Source organism: Ambystoma mexicanum, chromosome 12 (genome assembly GCF_040938575.1).
Source record: "Ambystoma mexicanum isolate Mex_15411 chromosome 12, UKY_AmexF1_1, whole genome shotgun sequence".
Classification (NCBI taxonomy): domain Eukaryota; kingdom Metazoa; phylum Chordata; class Amphibia; order Caudata; family Ambystomatidae; genus Ambystoma; species Ambystoma mexicanum.
This window is the reverse complement of record NC_090936.1, coordinates 1,013,771,985-1,013,799,703: the sequence shown is the minus strand read 5'-3', so window position 1 is coordinate 1,013,799,703 and position 27,719 is coordinate 1,013,771,985. Positions and strand designations below refer to the sequence as shown.

General features: G+C 46.3%; 1 protein-coding gene across 1 annotated transcript in view; it reads right to left on the bottom strand.

Annotated features, from left to right (window-relative positions):
- RBM28 (RNA binding motif protein 28) overlaps positions 1-27,719 on the bottom strand; it is a 728,250-nt gene that overhangs the window by 592,508 nt on the left and 108,023 nt on the right. The window contains exon 5 of the mRNA XM_069629558.1: positions 16,280-16,372. Within this exon, the coding sequence (XP_069485659.1) occupies positions 16,280-16,372 (93 nt within the window). The remainder of the gene's footprint in view (positions 1-16,279; positions 16,373-27,719) is intronic.

Below are 27,719 nucleotides of genomic sequence, written 5' to 3'. Positions count from 1 at the left end.
GAAAGAAACTGGAAGAGAAGTTTGCTGCACCCTCCTGGACCGTTGAACTGGCCAGTGAAGCCCTGCTGCAGTGCTGAATCTCCAATTTCATAACGACTAAAAGCCCGAAATGGATTACCTCTTCCCTTGGGTTGCTGGGACCAACTAACCCCAAGATGAAATTTTCTGGAAAACCTCTCCCTGCTGGCTGTACTTCTTTGCTGCTGCTGGAAACTAGTGCCAGGGGTCAGGAAAACCAGTGCATGGTCTTTAAGCCGGACCAGAGCTCCAGGAAGATCCCAAAGACCCTCCTGAAACAGGACGACCCAAGCCCGAGTCCCCTCACCAGAGTGCTGGACTCCAGAAGCGAGGGAAGCCCATCAAGTGTCCAAGAACCGTAGAGGTGCTATTGACCGATAGCTGAAACCACGAAGTGCTCCTGAATTGGAAAGAGCCCGTAGCCGGCAATGACCTTCAAACCGCAGTGCAGTAGTCCCCAGACGTCCTCCCTTTTGTACCCAGCACTGAGGCCCAGGAACCCAGGATCTGCAGGACTGCAACCAGGACAGAAGCCAGCTGGATCCTCTTTGCAACACTATTGCAATTGCTATTTGCTTGCAGCGACATTAGGATGCTGCAATGAGTTTGCATTAGGATGCTGCCAATGTATTGAATGCCACAACCTGCTTAGTTTTCTATGCCATTTGAATGCCATCTGACACGCTTGTCAGCTATGCATTTTATGAAAGGTTTGCTTGGGTTTTGCCAGAACACCACTGATAGAGCGTCTTTATTGCTGTCCCAGCAGCTCCATTGAAAGTGTACATGTTAGAATGCTTTAGTATTTCTGAGAATCTAGCTATTTGGTTTCGTATGCCATGTTTTGACCACACTGATTATCTGTCTACGTATTAGTATTCCTGGGATATATGAATGATTTATCTCATGATAAAAGGATAGTTCTGTCAAACAGAAATTTTTTCTGATGTGTTATCATGAGATGAATACATTCCATTTCGTTCATGTATGCATTTTTGACCATGCATTTAACCAGAGAAATAAGCCACATTCAATACCACGGGTTGCTTTAACTAGAATGGTTCCATATTTGCCGAAAACCATGCATTTATATGTATACTGGTCATATTTGTATAGTGCTCAGAGTGTTTCTAGGAGCTAGAAAGAAAGCTGCTCAGTCTCTGACATTCTGAATGGGGTTCGATATGCGCACGAAGATTTGTTGATATACAGTGTGAGGGGTGGAATGATAACTGCCTCTGCTCGCTGGCCGAGTAGAGATGGCCTTGGTTGGCAGAGCTGGAGGCGAGAGGGATATGTGCTTCGCTCAATAGCAGAACTAATGTTTTGGTTCTGCATACGAGACTGCGGTCTTGTGTAATATATACAATGTCCTGTCACTAGAATGTTAGAAAGAGACATGTTACTGTGACTGGTACAGCCCCTGCCATAACAAATGTCTGCATGCACGAAGTATAGACGTGTACGTGGGCAGACATGCTCTCTCCTATGAAAACGCTTACTGTGCAGTGAGTGCGTCATTGCAATGTATAACTGTGGGGGTCTCTGGTGAATAGGTTCAGCCAGACTAGACTAGCATCTGTCTGGCTGTCTGTCAGAAGAGTGGGAGTTCGGCATTAGGAGAGAGCAGCAGGCAACTCAACAGATCAGAGGGGAGTCTCTCTCTGTCTCTTGCATGAGTGAGGACTCTGATGGGTGGGAGTCATGATGTGTGTGGCTAGGAGAACTGCTGTTAGAGAGAGCTAGTGGGAAGAGGAGCTGTCTCATTAGGAGCTTGTGTGTGGACAGGGAAATGCTAGTAGGGGTACTGCATTTATGCTAGAGATACAGTAGCACAGCTCAGTTGGTCTGAGAGTTTGTTGCAAGGAGACAGGCCGTAAGGGCTGGGGAAGTTGCAGTAGCTTGCACTTATGCTTAAGGAGTGCTGATTTTGCTGGCTTATATAGAGATTTGCTGTGATTAGTGTCATGCAATGTAAGGCATGAATAAAGTGCATTATGTTATGAATTGAACCGATTTCTGTGTCTCTTTTCATGGTTTGTTTGTTCCATAGCATAGCAATGTTGCTGTAGTTTCTCTGATGCATCTTAGTAACACAGTGCACCATTAGGTTTCAGTTTTCTCAAAGGTACTGTCTTGACTGAGGGGTACTTACCTCTTGTGTTTGTGGCTTGCTTGTTCTCACTGGAGACTTGTAGTAGCTGCTTTTTACAGAGTGGATTCCAGCTCTGCCCCTCACAAGCCTTACAGCTTGTGGCCCAACAGCGATTCTTTTTACTACAAACTCTCTAAAAACATTGTGCAAGACCTTTGTGCTATCTAAATAAGTGCCTCAGCTCCATAGACCTTGTTCAAATTGACTTTGCCTGTCCTGGCTCCCTGCAGACTCTTCCAACCCATTGACTTTGGTTCGAACTGTCCCTCATAGGTGGTACATAAGTATAACTTGTATTGCTGGGAAAGATCTAACCTAGATTTCATTGGGAGATTGCAAAGTATTCAAATGTTCCGAGTATCTGTTAACCTTTTCCTTCCCTAACCTTTTCCACAATCTCAGCATTTCAAAAAGTGATATATTAATGCCAAACATTGTCCTAGAACATTGTCCTAGCAATTCAAGTCACCTCAGGGTGTAGGAAGTGTGTGTGAGGTATCCCAAAAGGCTATCTACTTGTGGATCTTAAATCTGAGGAAGTGTATTTTTATTGTTGCATATTGCCCTTTTTAAAGAAGGCTTATATAAAACGGACTGTTAAATAATTATTTTAAAAACCTTGAGTGTTTATTTGTATACTTGTAATTGTGAATCTCAGTGTTACCTCCCTACAGCTCACATTTACCACTCTTGGGATAAGTCTGGCTGCTCAGTCACTCTACCAACTTGTGTAGTACAGACCCATACCAATAGGTGGGTTAGCTATTACCAAGAGGACAAGGCTGGTGTAGTTTCCCACAGGGTTACTGCATCCAATATTGCCCAACAGGCGCCGGTCGTGAGACGAAAGCATAAGCGATGGCCCAAACGACAGGGAAGATCTAGAGGCTTTTTCCTCAGAAACCGTGTGTGGCTCGACGATTTTGTGGAATGTCGGCCATGTGCTTAATGTTCTTAGACGTGTGTGTGCTATGGCCACCGGGTGTCGTTTCCGTCACAGAGCCGTTGGCCTGCTTATTGGAGTCAGGGGCCTGCACATGGGGTTCTGACGAACCCTGGTCACCTTTGGCGTCACTAAGGACACAGACATTGCCCTCGCTGGAATCCTCTGTCACGTCGATGGAAGCTTCAGCCTGCAATACGTGGACGGGGCAGCGCTTGGTACAACACTATGAGGGTTTTCGGGAAGAAAAGTTTGCAGGACTTGCAGTGCTTTTCAGGGCGATTCCTAGGTAGACAGTAATTGCACACTCGGTGCGTGTCTTTCCACAGGACTTTTCGATGGCAGGTAGGACAACATTTAAAGGGTGTATTTTCCCATCATAAATGGAAAGAGCAGTTAGGCGAGAACAAGGAAAAAGGGGTGACAGAATATGCATTATCTAAAAGCAGTCAGTATGAAAGTCCCCCCCCCTCTCCCTACAGTAAGGGGCGAAGCCCGAAGAAGCCTATGATGGCCGCCTCTGGTCATCGATGCAGTGAAGTCGTTGACTATGGAGTTGTCCGTTGAAGGCCATCGAGTAGTTGGATGACGCTGCGGCAAAAGCAGACAAGAAAGAAAGAGAAGTCTACGAATAAACTTAACTAGTAAAGGCATCAGCCTGGAAAGGAATTCTGCAACTTGGGACCCACCACGATGGCGGAAAGAAACAATCTGAGGGACCTCGACGTGTGAAGGACCTGGGTACAGGACAGGTCACACTAGGGATAGTATTACTAGCATGCCCTGTCGACATTGTTTGAGTTTCGAAAACTAATCTTGTAATACTCCGTGACTATCACTTGATGTCGGACTATGCAGACCATGTAATCTAAGTGTCTTTTCATTACCTTTGTCTGCCTTTCAAATTACGTCTCAATTTGCCAACTGCTCTCGAGGTGCAGTGATAGGCCTGGTACAGCACAGACAAGTCATGTTGTTCCAGAAAAGAAAGCAGAACTTCATGGATTAGTTGTGGAATGGGGCAAAAACAGTCCTTGCACCATGGAGAGTTAATAGTGAGCATTCTCTTCATGGTGGTATACGTTGTCTGGAAAAGCAATCAGGGCACACAATTGACCAACACTGAAGCAAACATTGGAAAGCTGAAGATAACTGAGTCCCATAACTAAGGAACTGTTAGACAACCTTACCTGGCATGTCAACCTCAGCTGGAGGAACAGTAGAATGAAAGTTTGTCTGTGCAGGATTCAAGATTTTCTCAATGTACAGCTAATAAGAATCATTGAAGATGTGCACCATCCGGTATGCCTGGCTACGAGACAAACGTAAAATCTGGAGTACCTGCTGAACTCAGGACATGGAGAAATCTGTGGAAATACAGTAGCTTTCACTATCAAAGTATGCTGAGCTTATTCCATGCTTGAGCGGACATTTACAGTCTGCTCCCAGACCAGTCAGATTCTGGAAGGTCCATGGGCCTAGTGCACCTGGGACTTGATTAAGTACCATGGCGATTGGCAATTGAAACCTCCTGGGCATGCAGCCAATGCAGCCAAGTTCCTGTGCTGTGACCCAAGGAGAACTCTGGATGTGTGGATAGGGTTAGGAACCGAATGGTTACTTTGGCCTGTCCAAACTCACCTGTGGCAATATGTCAGAATGTTAGAGCCGGCACAAACTATTTTGGTATGGCGTACAGATTTCTGGGAAAGGTGTGAAACGAGGATATCCTTACAAGGAGCAGGTTGTTAGAAGCCAATCACAGTTGCACATAGGCAAATTGAACATCTATGGATCTACATTTCTTAATTAGAACCAGCACCAGGATACATAATGTTTTCTGGCTGATCGACAGATCCAGGTTGATAAGCTTGGATTAGAATATGCCCGTGAGTTGGACATCGAATGGTATTGCATAGCTTTGAAAATCTTTTAGAACTTCACTGAATGGTGAAGCATTGAGTAAATAACAATAAAATCAGCAATATGGACATACGATTCATCTGCTGAAATGCGGGGGCACGTCGTTTCCAGAAGTAAAAAAAGACCGTGCCTCTGATAGTGGTAAATGAAGCGATGATCCCCAGACCCCATCGCCGTGGATTGGAATGCAGGGAGGCCCACAACATGGCAAGCACTAGAGGCAGCGGCCAAAAAGCATCCACAAAAGGTGATCTGCCCGGAGGCGTAGATCCAGCGTTAGTAGCAGTGAGAAATCCAAAGTCGGACCTCACCTCTGAAGTGCATCAAGCAGTGAGGGAGATCGAGAGCAAAAAGACAAGTATCCTGCGGTGGAAATGCACCATTGCCGGTAAGTGCCCCCCCTGCTGCAGCCACATCGCACCGAACACCAGGCAATCAGACCTGTACTCCCTCCTCAACGTTACAAGCAAGCAGATCACGCTGCAAGGACATAAGAGAGAAGACTGTAGCAACGCTCACCTCGCGTTGCAGAGAAACTACTTTATTAGTATTATCACAGAGAAGGAGCCCACCCCTATCAGCACGATCACGAAGCCTGCTCTCAACATAATAAAGGCAGCAGGCAGGCCACAAGGGTACCCCAAGAGAAGTGCAACAGCAGAGCTCGCATTGCGAGACAAGTTTATTGATCAAAGTGACACACAGATGTAATCTGCACATCAAAGTATTTGGCTAATGTAAGAGGAGGCACAGCACAAACAAAAATAAAGAGATTTCAGCCTGCATCAGGGGGACACAGGGAAGTAGGTGTATGCAGTGTCCTGCAACAACTCGAGGGGATGCTAGCTCCATGAGCATGACTACATAATGAAGACGTATTGCACAGAAATGTAGAGCGACTGCAGCAAGAGCATCTGCTCTACAAAAGTCCCACAGTGCCCCCACAAAACACCCCCAATACATTCCCAGCTTGAAAGCTACGTGAAGCACAGAGCGTGAACCACACAGTGAAAAGAAGCTCCAGGGTCACAAGAAAGCTAAGAAGTCTTATCAATGACAATCCAAACGTGGACAGTTTATACAAAAAATATACATATATATATATAATAATAAAATAAAAATAAATATGAAACAGCCGCAACAAGAGGCACGCTAACAGCAGCACCCCACCCAAATTAATAATAGTGAGACCTGAAATAAAGAGACGTCCAGCCCCAGAAACAGCACTAAAACCAGACAAAGCCCCCCCTTTAGTCCAAAGAACAACAAGAAGGGCGGGCTCCATAGACCACAGCAAAAAAAGGGAGCACAAACTATAATAGAAGCGCGACAGCAGGGTGAAACTGGAAACAACACCTTCAGCGCCACTGAAAACAGCATAGAGTCAAGGAAAACCTTATTGGCCCGAAATAACACAGACATAGCGCCAAACACGGCAAGAGGGATCTGCCCCACAGATATCCGGCCACTTTACGCCAGCCCACGCTGTCCAACGACGCTCTTGTTGAGACATTCTGCTCTTTTCACCCATCCCATGCAATCCTGTAATAGGTATGGGCTACCTAAGAATTCTGCAACTATTGACGCAGTCGGAACAATTGCACCACCTGAACACGGTGCAGCACTTCTTAGACACCAAGAAACAGATACCTGACCCATCCATTGTAAATCTCATCCCCCAAAACTACTCCGGAACCATCACAAACTCACACAACCTCCAGGCCAAGACAAAACCCCGCCCCTACGTCGTCTCATAAATGGAAATGAACCAAAAACCGAGACAACCATAACAGTCCCACTGGTCTTAGATCCAGACACACAGAAAATCCCACCACCAGAACTCCCTCCACAACAGTTAGCAAAGCCTCTTGAGTTAGAAATAGGCCTTCTGAACACCAGATCCATGAATAAACACGCCAAAAGCATCCATGATTACATCACACAGGACGATCTAGACATATGAGACTTGGCTGCAGGAACCCATCGGCCCTACCATCAACACTGCGGTTCCCCAAGAATACACCATCCACTATAAAAACAGAAAAATAGGAAAGGGTGGCGGAGTAGCTATAATAGCCAAGCAAGACCTTAACCTAGTCATTGCAATGGATGTGAATCTCTTCTTCTCAAATTGACCACAACTAAAAATAGTTACATTAACATCATCGCAATCTACAGACCCCCCCCCCCCAATCACTGGCCTATGAATTCAATGATGAACTGACACAGCTGCTAAATAAACTAAAAGGGCCCAATACAGGGACAGTACTCCTAGGCGACTTAAATAGATGGAGAGGGAACATCAAAGACAAAGAAGCCATATCTCTTGAGAAAGATCTAAAATCAATTGACTTTCTCGTGAATAACTCGGAACCCACATCGAATAAGGGAAACCAACTTGATTGGATAATTTCCAATAATGTGAAAACTACTATACTACGAACAAATACATGCATATGGTCTGATCACCATAAAAACAAACTGACATCGACACCCAAAGAGAATGTCAGGAACACAAACAATGTACCTAACAAAGTTTGGGGAAGGAACTTTAAAAAGATCACACCCCTTATCCTAGCACAAGGCATTGAAAACATCATGAACACGACAGTAGACGAGGACTTGTGCGACAAAATCGTGGCAACATTTATTAACCAATTCCAAAAGCTTATTGACTAACACACTCCCATCAAAAGTAAGCAGGTCAGACTCAACCCTAATCATCAGAATTGGTTTAATGCTGAAACCTGTTCACTCAAAAAAAGGAAAAGAGGAAATGGGAGAGAAAATGGCAAAACAATCCCACAAAGAGAAATGGGAAGAACTGGACAGACTATATAGAGAAAAACTGACAGAAGGAAAGAAAAACCATCACAACAAACAGATCACTGCTGCTTCCAGCTCGACTGGAAAATTGTTCCAGATTCTAAAATTGGTAGAATCCCAAACCCCAGCTTGTGAAGTCCTTAAATCCTGTAAGGTAGAACGCCCAACCTCACCAACTCCCGGATAACCAAGAGCAAACCCCACAAGAGAGGAAAGAATTCAATTTCTCCCCCATCTCCCTAGACGACATGAACTCAATACTTTCTACCATCAGATGCACGGCCTGCTCTGAAGACATATTGCCTCCCAAGCTTTTACTGGACAACGCCGTAATTTTTGCCCCTTATCTTCGTAGAATGGTGAATACCTCATTTAGAGACAACAAGGTCCCTTCAGCAATTAAAACAGTTACTGGTACACCTATAGTCAAAAAAACTGGATCAACATGACCCTTCCAATCTCCGACCAAAAACAAACTAACTTTCTCCTAAAAATCTTGGACAAAGCTGCTACTATCCAACTCCAAGACTATTTCGACACAAACCGCTTCCTATACACCCCACAATCAGGCTTTAGAGGAGCACATGGTACAGAGACGGCCCTGCTCGACCTTCAGACCAAAATGCTTAGTATGCTGGATGAGGGGGAAAAGCTGGGATGCAGATTTTATTAGACCTCTCAGCAGCATTTGATTTGCTCGATCATCAAATACTCCACGAGGCGCTAGACAAATCAGGTAATTGTTCTCGAGGAGCCATAGACTGGGTAACATCCTTCCTTAAAGATCAGAGCTCTAAGATCCACTGGGGTGATCATTTCTCCATACCCCAATTTATAAATTGTGGCGTACTGCAGGGGGCCAGCCTATCGCCCCTTCTGTTTAATCTTTATCTGCGGTGTCTATGTACCCTATTAACCAACTTGGGTATCTCCTTTACAAATTTCGCCGACGATACACAACTAGTCATTGAACTGACCGGCTGTCATACCACTGACAATAATAAACTTGCTAGCATTTACAGATCCATCGAAGCCTGGATGATGTCGACAAACTGGCTTTGCCTCAATGGAAGTAAGACTGAACTCATGATCTTTGGATCACCCCAGGCAAGAGCTAAACTAGACACATATTACACCAAGATCAAAGACACAAATGTACGGGTCTCCGACAAGGTCAAGACATTAGGTGTCTACCTGGGAGCGGATGCCCACGTAACAGATCTGAAAAACAACTGCCGATATCAAACTGGGAGCGGATGCCCACGTAACAGATCTGATAAACAACTGCCGATATCACCAAAGGCTGCTCGGTCGCATCAGACCTGTATTGAGTAAACAAAACAGCACCATCATCGCCAGAGCCACAATCTTATCTAGACTACACTACAGGAATGCACTGCTGATGGGGGCTAACAAACAATGCATCAAACAATGTCAGATAATACAAAACAAAGCAGTGAGGCTAATTACCAGCAAAAAAAGGTAGGAACATATCACAGAGGACAGAAATTCCCTTCATTGGTTAGACCCTGGAAGACTGCATTACCTTTAAATCAATTACCATCATCGATCACTGTATATTTGGATCCGCCCCGGTCTACCTAAAAATCCAAATAACCACATTCAAACCTTGCCTCACCTTAAGCTCCAAGGCGCAGAGTTTGTGAAATTAACTCACTCTAAAAAAGCCAAAGGACTTCGGCGAGCCTTCCCTACCAAAGCGACAAAGTGGAATGAACTCCCAAACAGCTTAAGGCTAGAATCTAACTACCAATCCTTTAGGAAGAAACTGAAGACACTGCTGTTCAATAAAGGACCTGTATAATTACTAAAGACCATTTAATGTAATCTACCCAAGACCAGTAATCCTGATCGGCTTTCCCCCCACTTTCATGTTGTCCTTGTCTTTATGTAATGCGCCCGATGCCTGCGAGCTTCGGCGCTATAGAAATAAATACATTAAAAAATTGAAAATCTTTTACCTCCGGTCAAGAGAATCACTGATCTGAGAAAACCGATTTAGCTATCTTGTTTAATGAGGAAAAATCAGCTTTTCAGGTCCCTCATCGGAATGCCACGCTGTACAATCCTTGGGTGGTATGTGTTTGGTAACAAGGATAAGCCTATTGCCACAGCCATGATATGTTGAACAGTTATTTATATTTTTTTTTTAGCAGGACTAGTAATTTACCATTGTAAACACTATACTGGCAAGGGTAATGTAAGTATATACACTATGAAATACCACAGTGACGGCAGAGAGTGAGTGGTTGCATTTTCAGCATCAGAAAGACCAACATGTTAATGAATATGAAGATGTGGAGAAAGGAACTTACACCCAGATGTTGAGAAGTATTTCTAGAATCTGACCTGTTGGACAGATAAAGAAGCCACTCTAGTTATAGTGAACAGGGTAATTCTGAGAGGTCAGCCAAACCCAATCAAGCTAAGCGTGGACAGTGATCAAGGCTATTCCCAGGAGAGTGCGAGTGGGGTTCACAATGAGGCCACAAAGTGAAAAATATAATTCAATTTAGACAAGCAAGTACAAAAATATGATAACACACTAGGAAATGAAATAAGCAGGTGAAAATATTAGACAACACTCAATTATAAAACATATATGCAGTCACCTTTAGGTTCTTTGGAATGCATTCAATAACTTATTCAACAAAAAGAAAGTAGGTAGTGATGCAGTAGGAAAGAACCAAGTCACAGGAAGTATACCCTAACTTTATAAATCCAGTCCCTACGAGTGGAACCTTGTGCCCAAAAGTCACAAAGCTTCTTCTTAGGAAATGGGTCTGGTGTAGGAAGAGTTCTTGTGTTGGTGAAATGTTCCAGAGAGATGTTCAACAAAGTTACTGGCAAGTCAAATTATGTTCCTATCTTTCAGGTACGTTTAGGCGCTACGTTCAAAAAGCAATGAAATGGAATAACAAAAGTTCATTCTAAGGTTTATTCTAAGGAGAACAGAGGGAGAATAATGCATTGCGATTACTTACAACCCCCCTGCCCCCATTTCCCCCAACTCCAATTTTCCAAGATGACTAAATGGGTCTAACCGGATATGGGTGGGAGGGGCAAAGGGTTGGCTGGAGGTAGGTTTTCCTGCTATTGGTTCAGTGAGAGGTGCCCAGGAGCTGCAGGTGCAAGGATTCTTCCGGTCAGTCCCAGGAACAGAGTACAACCCTTTGTGAAGAACAAATGCACAACGCACCGCTGCAGATCTTTTCAGGACACTTTACCAGTTGAAGAACATCTTCCAGAGAAGGATCCCTTCAAACTTTAAGGCTGAAATTCGTCAGGAAGACGACATACACCAAAAGCTAGAGAGAGCCAATTTTCCGGCGGAAAACGCAGAATGGCAAGGGTTCAAACAGGTAGCCCACTGGAGAGCTGGTCAGTCCACTGGTTGGTCCAGGGACACTTCCGGAGACGCAGGACAGCTGGATACTCGAGAACACATCGAGAATGGTTAGTCTCACCAGTCGCAGGGTTGAAGCACCGCTCACAGACTTTGCAGATCAGGTAGTCCAGCAGGGATTCACCGGGCCAACCGCAGGAAGGGATGGCAGGACTCTTTGGGAGAATTATATTCAGTCAGCTACTCATCTACACAGGCTACTTGGCTCCAATGCTGATCTGAAGAAATGGCTGCAGGAGTCTTCTTCTTAACGGAAATCCTGGGTGAAGCAAGTCAAAGCCCACCATTTGTAAGGATCTGCACCATTCAAACTGCCAGCAGCAGTCCAATAAGGCACCACTGTGAGTTTCACTCATGCCACATACCTAGACTTTCAGGCACCACGGATGTTGATTCCGCCACCAGGGTCACTTTCCTACATTTATTCCAAGTGTCCATTGCTGCTGGCCTGCAATTGAATTCTGGGAGCCTCCCAAGGTCGCTGCCAGAGTGGTGGTCCAGTAGTTGAGGTGTCCAGGGCTCAATACCGACCAGTCAGCGCAAAGAACAGAAATCTAGCCAGACCCAATAGCCCAACCCTTGAAGTGACCTCTGCACCCTTTGCCCCTGGACTTCATTTAACAACACCAATAGTACAAACCCAGAAGGCCCAGGGAATTCAGGAACTCCTAGGGTGGTCCCTGAGTGCATCGGAGTACAGGGCGTGAGTAAACACACCAATTCCCCCCCCCCCATCTCTATAGGGTTATTTGGGTGTAAATTCCTGGCCCAGCCTTGAGCGGTGGTGTTCTAGCAGGTGGTTAAAGGTGGTTGGATTGGGAGAGAGTCTTCTAAGAGCTTCCCTCGTGTTCTTTTTGTACTTTGGAACACTTACAAACTACCTGTTGGCTCAATGCAACACTTGGTTCAACTTTCTAAAAGACTCCTAGCCTCCTGAAAAAGACATATTGGGGCCTGCGACTTTGCGGGCTTGGACCCGTTTTTTTCTACCTAGCTCAGGATGGACATTAAGAATGGTACCTCATTTCTAAGGTTTTGTATGGTGTTTCTAATTCCTGTATTTTTTGGCCATTAGTTCTCCAACTATTGCCAGTCAGATAGCACAGCGAGCTGTGTGCTCATTTCTGGCATCTGTGCGTAGCCTGCTGACACAGGTTCGGATCGCAGCGCAGACAACTCAGCCTTTCATCCTTCTGAGGTCAAAAAACTGAGTACCACATTGTGGATAATGACAAACTATTACAGCGTTTTGATGCCATAGGGGGAGCTAGTGCTATTTAAAAACTGGTATTATTGATTACTTAACTAGTTCTGTTTCTCATTCACTTGCGTTCCTAGATCTACTATTATAGCTTTCTGAAAACTGCTTCCAACTGTATTCTGAAAGTGAAATGCTCTTTGCAGAGCACACCAATGTGACAGTAATTCATGTTTTCATGTGTAACTTGCCTGTGGTTTTTCATAGCCAAATGTTTGTCTAAGGCCTAAAAAGTGCTCTGTGTGTGCCTAACTGAACCCTTCACCACTCTCATACCCTCCTAAAGTCTATGCCGTGCTGTTAAGTCACACTACTCGAGTAGAATTTGGCTAGACATGTGTGTTTGCCCCTGTTCAGACATGGGTGGCGTCTGAGAATCTGTCCACAACGCAGATTCTGAAAATCCATCTTGGCAAACCTTTGTAGCCTTCTCAGTTCTTCAACCACCTCTTGACAACATGACAAACTTAGTGGCTCTTCCTGAACAACTGGTACCTCTACACATTTCTACTACTAGTCTTTAAAAACTATTCATGGTGCCGTCCCCCTCCACCCCCAGCCCCCCACTTACCTGGACTATTTCTATGTTCCATCACTCCCACCTTGCATTCTCCATTCCAGCACCCTGCTCATCCTACCATCATCTCCCACCCAGAGCATCCTTCCCATGCATCCAATACGCTTGATGTTCTTGCCCCTATCAAGAGGATTTGCTTGAAGCCCAAAGCCAAGTGCAACTCGTGGTACGACTCAGACCTAGTCACCCTTAAACGCAAGTGCAGGGTGGCTGAGAGGAAATGGCTTGCTTCTTGTGCATCCTCTGACAAACTGGACTGCCGCCTGCTCCAAAGGCAATACCGGCTCTCTGTCCGCACCAAGAGGAGAGCCCACATCAAAGACTGCATCTCTGCGGCATCCAACAACTCAGACAAACTCTTTCAAATCTGCAAGGAGTTGGCCAATCCTGCTGCAGTCTCTACCTCTCTGGTCCCGGCTTCTCATTTCATCTCTGAAACTCAGGACATCCTATGCACTCTCTCGTCCTCTCCTCCTCCTCCCTCTACTCTCTCCTCTACCTCTGGCCCCCCTGTGGCCACCTCTCCTCCTTCCTCCTCTGCCTTTCCTCTGTTCTCCCCAGAAGACATTTCTAGACAAGTGTGATCCATGAAAGTCTCGTCAAAACAGGTTCTCCCCTGTTCTTCCAAAACCATCAAGGACCACATTGACACCCTTGCTCCTGCCCTGGCGCCCTTCTGCAACCACTCCTTTGCCACTGGAGCCTTACCTTGCCCCTCTGAAGCACTCTCGTGCATCCTCTTCTCAAGAAACCCTCAGCCGACCCCTCTTGCCCAGCTAACTATCGCCCGCCCGATCTCCATCACTCCTTTCCTGGGAAAACTCCTGGAAAAGCTGTCCATCTCCCAGCTTAATCTTCATACTGAATCTGTTGCTGGTCTCCAAGACCATCAGTCTGGCTTCAGAGCAGCCAGAAGCACGGAAACTGCTCTCCTTAACATCCATGAAGATCTGCTCTCCAACCTCGATTCTAATCTCCCCTCTATCCTCAACTTACTCTATCTCTCTTCTGCCTTTGACACAGTCACCATGCCATCCTGCTCAACCGGCTCCGTGATCACCTTGGTATCACCGATCAGGCCCTTGCCTGGCTGACCGCTTTCCTCTCAGATCGACCCTGCCAGGTCCAACTTGGGTCATTCCTGTCCTCTATATCACGCTCTACCTGTGGTGTTCCCCAGGGGTATAACCTCTCTCCCTGGCTGTTCAACCAATACATGGCACCAATTGCCCACCACACTGCCGCTCTCTGCCCCAACTTTCAGTGCTATGCGGATGAGACACAGCTCGTTTTCAGGCTCCCTTCCGCCACCACTCCTCCTCCTTCTCTCATCTCATCTCGGACTGTGGTGGTGTGGTGTGCCTTCCTGCTCCCACCTGTGAGGCTAAGAACCTCAGGGTCATCTTCAACACCACACTCCCCATTTCTCCTCACATCGCTGACGTCTCTAAGAAGTCACACTTCCAACTGCACCTCCTCAGAGGTATTCTTTCTTTCCTCTCATTCCCCCGGAAGCTCACTGTCTCCAGAGCTCTGGTTCTCTCCCGGCTGGACTACTGCAACAGCCTCTTTCTAAATCTGCCCGTTTCTACTCTCTGCCCTCTGCAACTCATCCAGAAAAGGACTGCAAGACTTGTCCTTGGCCTCAAGCAGAGGGATCGTATCTCTCCAGCACTGAAATCTCTGCACTGGCTCCCAGTGGCTGTGAGGATTAAGTTAAAGACCATCTGCATTGTCCACAAGGCCTGGGGCCTCAATACCTCCAACTCTCTCTTCATAAATGCCTTCCTACTCAAGCTCTTCGCTCCTCCGTCTCCAACTCCCTCAGGGTCAGTCGCTTCTCCAAGCAACAGGTTGGTGGTAGATCTCTTTCTTCGGCTGGGGCCTCCCTCTGGAATAGCCTCTCTGAAACTTGAGGAGAACCATCTCTGGTTCCGGAAGCACCTCAAGACTTTCATGTTTTCTTCTACCTTCTCTCTTCCTCTCCCCTGCTGAATTTCTGGCTGAACCTGCACTGGTCACCTGGCTACCCTCTGACCTTAGGCCCAGGTACCCTTCATACTCAGTTGCACACCTGCACTGCCTCCCACCCCCCCCCCCAGCAACACTTGCACTTGGGTCTGTATCTGTAACCTTACAGTCAGCCTAAATGCAGTTTGGACACCTGCTGTCTGTACTTACCCTTGAACTTGCCACCCGTTAGCTGCACTTCTTGTTATTGCTTGAACCTATGTACTGCACTGATCCCTCCTCTTTCCCCTTGCACTTTTGCCCACACCTCTCCGCTGCACTTGCGCGATCTCAATGTCACTTGGCCTAGTAAGATCTGTGTGTCTTCCCTTTGTCCCCCTCCCTTGCCTCGTCTTGCAATGAAACACTTGTGAATGGGCGTGTTATAAATGCCATACTCACCCCATGACACGAACTCCCTACCTCCTGAAACCAAAACCACTACTAACACCCAGGCATTCAAGATGGCCCTTAAATTCCCCACACTGTCTTTTCACATTCTATCCCCCGCCAATCTCCTGGATACCATCCTTCCTTACCACGCCTGCAACTATACTGTCATACCTTCTTTTGTATATTGGTTAAAAATAAATTCAACCTTAACAAAATACATAAACACATTAGAATTCCTTCATTGGTCACATATATTCCAAAAAATAAACATCCCAAGAAAAAAATGAAAACAGTCTATATCCTTAGTTGCCCTTTTACATACACAAACTATTTGAAAATGTGGCCACCCCGCGAGCGAAACGGGGGTGCCACTTAGGCAGCTCCAGCAAAATATATCACAGTCGAGAAGGGTCCCATATTTCATAACATTTCTAAAATGTCTGGAGCGACATTTCAATTTAATACAAGAAGTAAGCAAATGTCTAAGTGTTGCAGGTCTGGCAGTTTCTGATAACATTAATATTTCTGAAAAAACACCATGTCCTCCCTCAATAAAACATTACAACAAATACATACACAGGTCTTCCTCCAAGTTATAGAGATAAGCTGTAAAATGAACTGAGATTCAATGATTGTTATGGAATTAAAGAGCATGTGCGCCCAACTTCACAGCATAACTTAATACAACATGCAGAACATTTGGTAACATGCTAATGACCAACAGCACAGCAGACTGTAGGTCAAGTCACCTTTAATCTCCTTCATGTTCATCCCCTTGACAGCTTTTCCTGCCTCCAGCATGTTCTTGAATTGAACGAAGGCAAAGCCACGCATCTTCCCATCTATAAACAAACAACATGGGTGAGGAGCAGCAGCATTTAATTTACTAAGAGTCCTAGAAAGCCGCAAAGGCACTTAAGTAGGAGATTAAATTGATTCTCTTAGAATGAACCACAGGTCTATCATGCACTCCTTTCCACCCAGAGGACCAAGCACAATACACTCCCATAGCACATTAAAACAACGTGCACAATCTGAGACCGCTAAAGTACATCAAAATGAACAGTGACAATCAGCAACTCACGCAAATGCTCTATAGGGAAACTGGATGTGAGAGAGGAAGAAGGCCGGCACAGGGAGGGAGGTGGGTCTGGGCTGGGTGTAGGGTGGGGAGGAGTAGGGGCATCATTGCCATTTTAGAAAGGATGGCATGGTGCCCATCAATAGCAATGTTGTGAAAGTGTTTGAACAGGACGTCACAGAGATTGGGAGTTTGGGGGGTGGGGCGGTTGAGCCACCTGGCAACTTGAACTCGGAGATGATTATGTGCAGTTCCTTGCTTGGGGTACAGTAGTTCTGGAATCATTTTCCATATACTTCTTTTTTGGCTTTCCTAACTTCTGATCAGTAGGACCTTGTCAGTCTTGCAAGAAAGGATTTGGTTTGAGTGGGGTTGGATCTCCAAGTCCGCTCCAGTCGGTGCTTGAGAGTTTTGAGGCGGGTTGTGTACCATTTGGGGGTAGGGCCCAGTCTCAGAGAGGTACGTTTTGTTGGAGTGAGGGGGATGGGGGCGCTTGAGAGCCAGTGATGGAAGAGTTCAATGGGGGAGGGCCTTTCTGGAGTGCTGGGAGTGATTTGAAGAGGGAATTGTCTAGATCAGAGTTAATGGGGACTTTACAGCAGAGAGGGTTGTGGGAGGGAGTGGATGGCGATGGCAAGATGGGGAGAGAGGAGGGGTGGGAGATGAGGTCAGGAGGGAGAAGATTGCGGAGTGATTTGTCCAGATTATGGTGCGGAAGGTGGGTATAAGGGTTGTGGTGCTGAATAACTCATCAAGGGTGTGGCCTGCGGTATGGGTGGGGATGGATATTAGTTGTGTCAGGTTGAGAGCTTCCAGGTTATCCGAAAAAGAGCGGGTCATAGGGTTTGGGGGTGTCAAACCAGATGTTGAAGTTTCCTAGTATGGTCAGTGAAGGATGCTGATTGCAGGTAGTCAATAGTGCATCACTAAGAGAGCCTGCAATGTTCCTGTTGTAGCCAGGTGGTCTGTATAGGAGTAGAAAGCTGTGTGAGATAGCAGGGGGGAGAGAATTTTACAAGCAGTGATTCACAATCAGTGCCGCAGGCTAAGGTGTCCTTAAGAAGGGCTAGAATCTGGTGTTTGTGTAGGATGGCTAGCCCTCCTCCCTCTTCGGGGGTCTGTTCTGAAGATCCAGGTTGTACCTGGGGGGGGGGCGGAGGGTCTTGTGTGCAATAGTTTCACAGTCATCTGCAATCCAGGTCTCAGCGATGAAGAGGATTTCCAGGTTTTCGTCTGAGATAAAGTCAGAGGTGTTAAGAGACTGACCTGGCATTGATGAGTATGCAAGAAAGCAGGTTCGATTTCAGTGGGGGAATGGGAGAGGGGGGGAGGGTGTATTACCGTTAAAATCAGGGGTCTGTTTGTGTGCGTTTTTGGGGAAGAATGGGGAGCTGGAAGGCATGGCTGGGCTAAGATTTCAGGGCTGCTGTTGTAGGACAAGGGGGAGTGGAGAGGAAGCAGGGGAAAGGGTGGGGTGTTCAGAAGGACGGCATGGGAGGGGTAGGACGGCAAATGGGGTTTGGGGATTTGGGGGGAGAGGGAAATCGAGCTAGGACAGGGCTGGGGACAGGTAGGGAGATTTGGGAGTAGAGAGGGGGCAAGGATTGGCATCAAGGATGGAGCAAAGGAGAAGAGAGGGCTGGGGGTCCTGAGGCAGCTGAGACCATAGTCCTTTTGTGTCATTCGCACAGCCCAGGGGGGTGGGTGAGAGCGGGATGGTGTGGGCTGTTGAGATTGGTATGTTGGCCAGGGCGGCCCTTGCTGCACTTAGCGATGGGAAGTGTGAGTTGGAGGGGGCGTGGGCGGGTGAGGGAGATGTGGGAAAAGGGAGCAGAGGGAAATTGGTAGGAAAGATGGGGATACTGGAGAGGGTCGATGCTTTCAACTCTAGCTCGCCCGCATGCAGCTCTGATTTGGGAGGAGTGATGGTTGGTTTCGGGGGCTAGTGGAGCGTTTAACTGGGTGTGGCGAAGGGGGTGGCAGGGGCTGCATGTAGGTAAGGGGGCGGGTTAGTTGAGGAAGAGATTGCCTGGGTAGGCCATTAGTGGGGTTTCCAGAGCGCCAGCCTTCTGCTCTGATCTGGGCAGTGTGAGGCATGGTGTCTGGAGTTGGGAAAGATGCACCTGGATACAAGACTCGCAGTGGTGGGAAACGTACTTAGATGTAAAAACCAGCAGTGGGAAAATGCACTAGATTAAAGACATAGCAGAGGGAAATTGCACCTATCTATAAAACAATTGGTATTGATGATTGTTCAGGGAGTTTTCCTAAAGACCTAGGTTAGGCAGAAACCTGTGCAGTTCCCTCTGGGACCACTGCAAAAGATTTAGGACTACGGGTGTTCGGCAGTAAACCCACTTGGTAGCAGTGTATCACACAGATTCACTTGGTAGCTGTGGCTGAGCAGTCAGACTTCCCTCAAGAAGAGTTAGGCAGTATACAGAGTATTCACAAAAGCTCAAGAGAACACAGTAGAACAAGTAACCACTGACCAGGGCTTGGTGTAAAAGAGATAATTATTTATTTTAAAACCACATCTAGAAAAACCCACAGGCACTAATAGTAAGCAATTCAAAAACACGGTCACTAAAAGATATACACTCCCTTAAAAGAATAATTAGACAAGTCTTAAGTAAAGCCCCACTTATTTTCAGACAGCGGTGAGCGCTTAACGTAGATGGCACTCTAATAGTTTGTTTTAAAAAGGGAGAGAAGAGCAGAGAACAAGTTGAAACAGACCCCAACACTTTTCTCAGAACATAACAAGAGAGGAAGGCAAAGTAAAACCGTGAAGTTAGAGTTCAAGAGGCCAGATCCACTTTCAGAGGATCCAAACGAAATGCGTCCAGGGTCACACGGTTGCAGTGCACAAAAGTCTTGTAAAGGTTCAAAAAGGAGTTGGACCAAAGAAAGGGACCAGTTAGAGGGTCAAGGCGGCCAGCCCAGTCCAGAAGGTTAAGGGTTTATTATTACCATGTAGCAATCTTTAGAAAGGGGGGCCTGGCGGACACGGTACCTTAAAGTGGTGAGAACGCTCCAGCGGGTCCAGTTGTTCCTGGCAGCAGATGCAAGTCGGTGCTTTGTCCGGGGGAAGAGAGGATCTCCTCGTGGAGGAAGACAGGAGTCCGTTGCACTGCCAGGGAAGAAACCAGCCGCGGAGTTTCTCAGGTACAAGGAGCGGTCCGGTGATTTGGGGTTCAGTGGTTAGTGGCTATCCGGCTGCCGGGGTGCTTGGCACGGGTAGTTCGACCACAAACCGGGCTGGGGTGCAAAGAAAGAAAGGTAAACTGGTTGTGCCCACCAGTCAGGGGAAGAAGCCTCTCCAGCCCGGAGATCTTCTCTGTCGTTGAGAAGTGGTGAGTCGGTTCTGCAGGGCTCCACCGGTGGTGTCGTCGTGGTAGGTCGGCTCAGCTTCTCCCTCGTCGGATTCTCAGGTCCTGTGGCGACTTCTGAAGTTCCAGTCCCCAAAGCCCTGCTTTTATGCAGAAAACCCCCATTCACTCAGCCTAGCTGTCACTCAAACATGCTAAGTGGTGAGCCGGCTGGGCCAATCGCACAAGAGTGCGACCTGAGTTACCAAGGTAACTCGGTCCAGGGTGCCTAAACCCCCTCCTACACCCCCTGTGGTACCCAGACAGAGTGGCACCACTTTTGGAGGCTTCTGTGGAGAAGCCCGCCAAAAAGTGGAACAAAGGGCTCGACTTGGGTTGGAGTCACAGAAGAGAACACAAACGCCATTTTAGAATCGAGTCTTGGCAAGAAATACCAACCGGAGAATTAATATTAATTAAATAAACCGGCGGTATGTTCGAGGCTATGAGAATTAAATAATTAAAGTTAGTAACCTCGAAACAATGGGAAAATCCCACAGGAAAATATTCGCGGTCGAATATGAAAAGTAGTTTCCACTGCCACCAGCCAAAACTCGATCAGGGGGGACGGAGACGTGCCCCCTCAACTAACAGACCCCGGGGCAATCGAATTGCCCCAACCAGTATGTCCACAATATGATGGTTTGTACTGGTTTCTGTTAATAATTTGGGACTAGTACAGCCAATGGTGACTTTACATGCCCTGGGAGACAGTAGTCAGTCCCAGGGTATGGAGTCTATGGTGGGGTGTCACTATGACACCCCTGTGTTACTGCACGGAGGGTGATGTGTAACACACATAGGAAAAACACATGAGACCCTATGGAGTAAAGGACCCCATAGCCCATAAAACACATTACCAGTCAAAGGAATACCATAAATCATGTCCAAGAGTGCGGGAAAGAGTCTCACTCTTGGCAGGAGGAAAAAACAAACTCCAGAAATCCAGCAAAGCTGCTGGGGGACTCACTAGGTTAGGAAATTCAGCCTAAAGAGAGAATTCTCCCTAACAACCTACCGACAGTAAGACGTTAATAAGCTATCCCAGTGGTTTGTAGATCCCCATCAGTCTGTACTAGCTCAGGACCTTGGGGTAGTGTGGCAGAGCAGTCAGGCTTATTTTAAGAGTAAGATGTCAGCTGTAGGTAAGTAATCTGAATATTAGACAGGCACAGAAAGAAGCACTTATATGGATATAAAAGATGTATATTTATTATATTTACACCAGAATTACTTAAAATACTTCAGAGATGTACTATAGAATACTAGATAATACACTTCAAAGGGCACTTTCACTTGTGGGTTTGTTTGTGGTAACATTTGTAGCAACGTTCGAAAGGAAAAAGACAGGTTATCCTATTATCGGTTATTGCACACTCATGCGGTTTTCAACAAGTCATACGGTAATGCATTTACTCTGCAAACACATATAGAAAAGTCACATAAAGGGAGGATAATAAGTGGTTAATGCAACATGAACTTAATTCAAGGTTTCTTCAGATGGCAAGTATTTTAAGTCCAAAAACGCAACCCTAACTAGAGGCAGTTCGGAAAGGGCTTGAAGTCTTGACAAACAGCAAATTATGAAGAGTTCCAGTGGATTTTTTCCAGTGTCTGAAGTTACTGAAACAGCAAGTTAGCAACTAACAAGGAGACCTAAAAACAGGCTCGATGTTAGGCACGATTGTATGCAGTACCCTTTAGGTACACCAACAACCCCGACTACAAGTCATAGGAAACCCAACCTTTGGTATAAGCTTGTACTACACAGTTTTGGTAGCGTGTTGAGCAGCCAGGCTCATTTCAAGAGGGGTCAATGTGAGCTGTAGGAGAGTTACACAGTGACAAGTATTCAAATAAATTAATTATTTATTCAAGAAACCTTGTGTTTAAGAGTTTATCAGTCAGAGTAAGCCTTCTTCAGTAACACTCAAATATACTTCAGAAAATAAAAAAATTCTTAAGATCTCTAAGTGGAGAGTACTTTTTGGGATGGCCCACAGACACAACCTACACCCTTAGGTGACTTCAGTAGCTAGAGTGCTGGGGACATTAATACATCACTGTTGCATTTAGAATCATTTAGGAGTAAGTCAAAGGAAAAGGTTATTAGAACATACAAGAGACCACAAATATTCTTAAGCAGGCAAATACTTTCAGATCCCCCAATAAGAGTCATTCAATAGAGCAGGCTAAGCCAAAGTCAATGGGCAAAACTCTATCTGAGCTGAACTACTTCTCTGCAAGTAAGTAAGAAAAGTCTTTGCACAAGGTTTTAGAAGTCTTCAAAGAAAAACAAGAATCAATGTGGGGCCACAAGCCGTTAAACTTGAGTAGTAGAAGATGCAAGCAATCCTACAGCAAGAGGCAAGTTCTCCCAGACTTTAACAGTACCTTTGTATTAAAGAAAATGTGCACCAGATGACTTCTGTTCCTGAGCAGCTCTGCAGATCTCACTGTTCCTGGGCCTCAGTCGTGGGGACAAGAGGGAGGACTTCTGGTGACTCCTGCACTGCAATGGGACGGTCACCGCTCGCAACCGGCAATCTTCAAACAAGTGGCTGTTCAGTGTTTCAGATCCTTGTGCCTACCGCAAATAGCAACACTGCAGTTCCTGGCTGTCGAGATGGACGTTCCTTTCTTCTGGGGTCCCGCGCTCTGTTGAGGGGGCTCTGTCAGTCCTGCTTGCTGGCAGTTCGGAGGATCTTCCCGGAGCTCTTGGACAGCTTAAGTATCGAACACAATCTGGTGTTCCTCTCCATGGCGTTTCGGTTTCCAGCAGCAACTCTGTGGAAAGTCAACCAGCTCCGAGAGAATGTCCACGTGGCTTACTTTGGAGTCGATTGGTCCCACCAAGTCAAGAGGAGAAGTCATCCTTGCAGGGGCTTCTCTGTCGATACGAATTTGGAGTTTCAGCACAGCAGCAGGGCTTCACCGGGCAAACCAACGGTCCAGGAGTTGCAGCAGGCGTCCTCTTCAAATTCTTCTTCGGTTCCTTCGTCCAGTGGTTGACTGCCTTCCAAGCCAAAAGCCTCACCTTTTATTCAGTTCTCTCCCATTCATTCCAGCCTAGCTAGGTGGCTGTCCTTGCAGGACCGTCAGCCGGCCAATCACTATAGAGTGCATTTGGGTCTCAAAGGAGACTAAGCACAGGGAGTTTCGGGCACCTCCCTCACTTCCTGCCCACCCCAGACACCCTGGAGCCAGAGGCGGGCTTCACTTGTGAATCCCACCAAAGGCAAAGCGAACTAAGGGACCAAAAATTAATGATGTGCTTTTGGAAGACTTTTTTTTATTTTTTTGGGCACGTAGAGGGAATCTCAGGAAGGACCTTTCCACAAAGAAATGGCAAAAAAAGAAGACCGGGCCATTTTGACAAAAATGGCACCTTTGGGTGCTTTACTGCAGCTGCAAACGCAGCCGTAAATGCACACCACGGTAGTTAAACGTAAACCACTGCCACCAGCCATTCAGTGATGAAAGGGTGGCATTAAAAATGTTACACGAGAAGCTAGAAAAAGGGGATACTAGGTAACCCCTCCAGCACCCTATTTTAAGATAGTGTGTGCTGGGTCTAGAAAGTTACAAATATAAGTAAAGTCAATTTCATGTGACTGCTCTGGGAAACAGTAGTTTATCCCAGAGAAGGTATTTAAACCATCAGGAAATCTGAAAGACTTCCCTGTGCCACTGCACTGTGACACAATGTAAACGATGATGCCTATGGAGTTTGTCAGGCTCCATAACCAAAAGAAACAAAGTTCAGAAATCACATTAAAATACATGAGAGAGTGGGAAAAAAGGGTCTCGGTCCAGGTAAAAAGATCAAGTCCTCAAAATCCAGCAAAGTTGCTGGGGGTCTCTAAGCTGGAGGGAATTAGCACATTTCTGAGAATTCTCCCTTACACTCGAGTAGGGGACACAAACAGCAGCTTGGGTCAGAGATAAGAAGGGGTTGCCCTGGACACCTCAATGTGCACTCCAACGATCTGGAGCGACTTCTTTGAATCAGGTAAGCAATACCTTTTTTCCCCACAGTACCTTTGGTTTGAAGAAGGTGCTCGTGTTGTCTTCTCTGTGATGCGACAGCTCTGGACTCGACCACCGGATTCCTTGATGATGAAAGACAGGATAATGGACGGTGTCTCAGCAGCAGTCTCGAGGGAGGACCTGTAGCATGAGTTTCAGCAACTTCTTGGTTCACACTGCGGTTTTAGTGCCTTTTCAGTAGCACCAACAAAGGACAAGGATCGCCCGGTCAACCTTCTTCGCTTCCTGCAGTCCTAAACTCTGATGAGTGGGTCTGGGTGAGTTGAAATGGATCTCTGGAGTGTCCGTACGTGTTCAGCAAAGATGTAGACGGATTTGGCCTTTCCACGACTATGCACTTGAAATGGGCAGCAGGTCTCCTAGTATTGGGGATCTGCAGCTCTGGAAACTCCTAGGACCTCGGGAGATGGCTCATTTCAAAGTTCGTCTTGGGACTGGTTGTTCCCATCAGCCAAAGGGAAGGAGTCCTCCTCGGACCTCCTCTGTCGTATAGAAAACGGGGTCAGGACAGCAGTGTTCACTTCACGGTCTTGCAAAGGGTCTGCAGGCATCTCTGGTCATCTTCTTCGGTTACTTGGTAGTCGACTTGCTTTACCACGCCAGAAGCCTTCACTTTTATACAGTTCCAGCACTCACTCCTCTGCAATCTCTCTCAGCATTTTACAGAAAGGGGAATTTGGCTGTCCAATCAGGACAGCACAACCACCTATGGGAGCTGGACGTAGTCAGGCACTCTAGCAGACAAAGGACAGGGGGGTGGTTAACTCCTTCCCCCACATCCTGCCTGTCCAGACATTCTGGAGCCTAGGTGGGGAGATCTACTGGTTCCCAGAAAAGGCAAAACACAAACAGACCTCCCCCTCCCAGAATGGTAGAGGGTTAACAAAGAACAGCCACGCTAGCAATGGCAAAAAAAGAAGGGAGGCCCCAAGTTAGTACTTGGGTGCCCCTATTGTGCACTACTATTGAGGCTCTGGACATAGCCTGCGGTATAGAAAATGCAATAGTTGGTAGAACACGTCCACTGGCACCAGCCTTAACTAGGTGATTGTCTAGGCAACTAAAAGGTCACATGAGCAGAGAGAAGAGGGATACTAGGTATCCCTTTATTACACCACTGAAGGTGGTGTGTGCCAATCTCTCGGACTATAGAGTTTTGGGAGAGACGCCAAGTATCTCTCTATCCTTAAGAACTGTAGTTACTAAAGGATATAGAAAAAGAATCTTAAAAGCGGACCCTAGGGGTCCCCAGCAACACTGCCCATAAGAAGCTGCGTGCTAAGTAAAAAAAACACAGATGCCTTTAAGAGCTATGGAGCAGACAGACTCCATAGTACAGGTGAATACAAAGAATAGAGCTCCAAAAGGACAGAGCCCACAAGAATGAATAAGTGGAAAAAGGCTCCACTCGTTCAAGATTGAAAGAAAAAGGTCCAGAAGCTCAGAAAAAAGTGCTCGGGTCTCACTAGGAGAGGGGATGAAGCGCCAACATGTTAAATCTCCCTAACAATGATATTACGCTCTGACCATAACTATGCATGTGTGTAATTGGATCTGTAACAACACCTTGATTCTTCCAGGTTCAGTGCACTTTATAAATGAAAATAATAAATACATACATTGGTACTGGTGCCACAAAAGAACATACAGGGGACTTCCAAGCAGATTTGGGCCAAAGTGTTCTAAAAGTTGCGTGAAGTTTAAATATGAATTTTACAGTTCATGGTTCTCTGGGTACTGTGGAGATTTTAAACATGGAGACAGTAGATCCAAGATTCTCAGTACATATTCAAAATCAGAACAAAGGAAAGTGACATAGGAGCAAACTAGGATTTACAATATCTGGAGCCCTCGCAAAAAAAGGAAAAACAAAATCAACAGGGGGAAAAGAAAAAGAAAAGGAGGACAACGTGGAGTAAAAGCAAGGAGAATTGTTCAACGTGCTCCTGGTTGAACCCTAATAACTATATATCATCCCTATTTATAAAAAGGGCCTGAGAACAGAGCTAAGCTCCTAGCGCCTCATTGCCCTCCACAATATAATTAGTAAGGTATTTACATCTGTATTGTTGGGAAGCCTAAATAAATGGGCAGAGAAGGAAACGTACTAGTTCCCAAACAGGCTTTACAAGCTGACATTCTACAGTGCATAATATTTTAACATTGAAGCTCCTCTGTAAAACAGCGCAGATGCCTAATAAACCTCTGTTATTCATGGCATATATAGATCACACTGCAGCTTTCGACCGTATAGGCAGACATCATGAAATGTGAAAATCGAAAACAAGAGAACATCCATCATTGCGAAAGAATGCAAGCTGGTGCCCAGTTGCTCCCTGCCCCCTTCTTCGCCTCCACCGTCACCACCTTCGGCTTCACCCCTGTTGCAGAACCAGAAACGTCCACCCTCAATGCTGAGGTGAAGCCGTCGCTCTGCCAATGAGACTCCTGCCCAGCACCCCTTATCAAGGACTGTACAAAAGCCCCGACACCCATCATCGCCACATTCATCAACTCCTCATTTGCCAATAGTTCTTTCCCATCCAATCATAAAGAAGCTTGGATCGCCCCGCTCATCAAAAAAGCCTCCCTCGATCCCACTATTCCCACCAACTACAGACCTATCACTACAGTCCCTTTTCATCTGAAAGTCCTGCACCCCGCTGCCTACATTCAGATACAAGCCTACCTGGAACACCACAAAATCCGTTGCCCACGTCAGTGAGGCTTCCATCCAGGTCATGGCACAGATCGCCGCTCCTGGATCTAAAAACCAGTTGGGTGACATCCCGACACTGGCAACCTTGGTCTCCCCTTACTGCTTGACCTTTCGGGAGCTTTTGACTTAGTACTGTATTGTATTTGTTATTTATATAGTGCCCTTTCCCCGTTTGTATGGCCTCAATGCGCTTTGTGGTTGGAACGCCCTCGGTGACCACAGTCCATGTGTAGGAAGTTCTGAGGGTTTAAATTAAAAGATGCTTGTGTGCATTTTTGCCAGGCTAGAACTTAGGTGGGTTGACTAGGCACCAGTAAGCAGCACATAGGTCAGGCACATGGGTGGGCGCTGTTGGTGGTTTAGGATAGAGTGCTACTGCTGAAGATTTGATGTGTGCCCAGCTAGACCAAATTATTTTCGTTGGTTGTCGCTGTATACTAATAGTAGAAGTATTGAGGTACGTCAGGGGTTTCAGCGTGGGCGGCTATGTGTACTGCTAGTCTGGAATAGCATAGCCATAGCTGCAGTCTAGGGTGCATGGATGGGTGGCCATGCCAGTGGCCTGTGTCCACAGATGTGGTGTAAGGAATACGCACTGTTAGGGAGGATTCTCATTTGTGTTAGTTCCCTTCAACCTTAGAGACCCCCAGCTCTTTTTCTGGACTCTACGACCTTTTCTCTCTAACCTGGAGAGAGTGAGACCACCCCCCACTCATGTCATGTTCTGTGTTTCTTTTTCACTTTGTAGTCTGACAAAAATCCAGCACCTTCAATGCACTGGCACAGGGAAGTCTCAGATTTCCCAAAGGTTTAAATACCTTCTCTTGGTGAAACTACTGTTTCCAAGAGCAGTGAAGTGAAATTGACTTTACTTACAATTTGTAACTTTCTAGAGCCAGCACACACTATCTTACGATAGGGTGCTGGAGAGGATACTTCGTATCCCCTTTGTCTAGTTTCTCATGCAA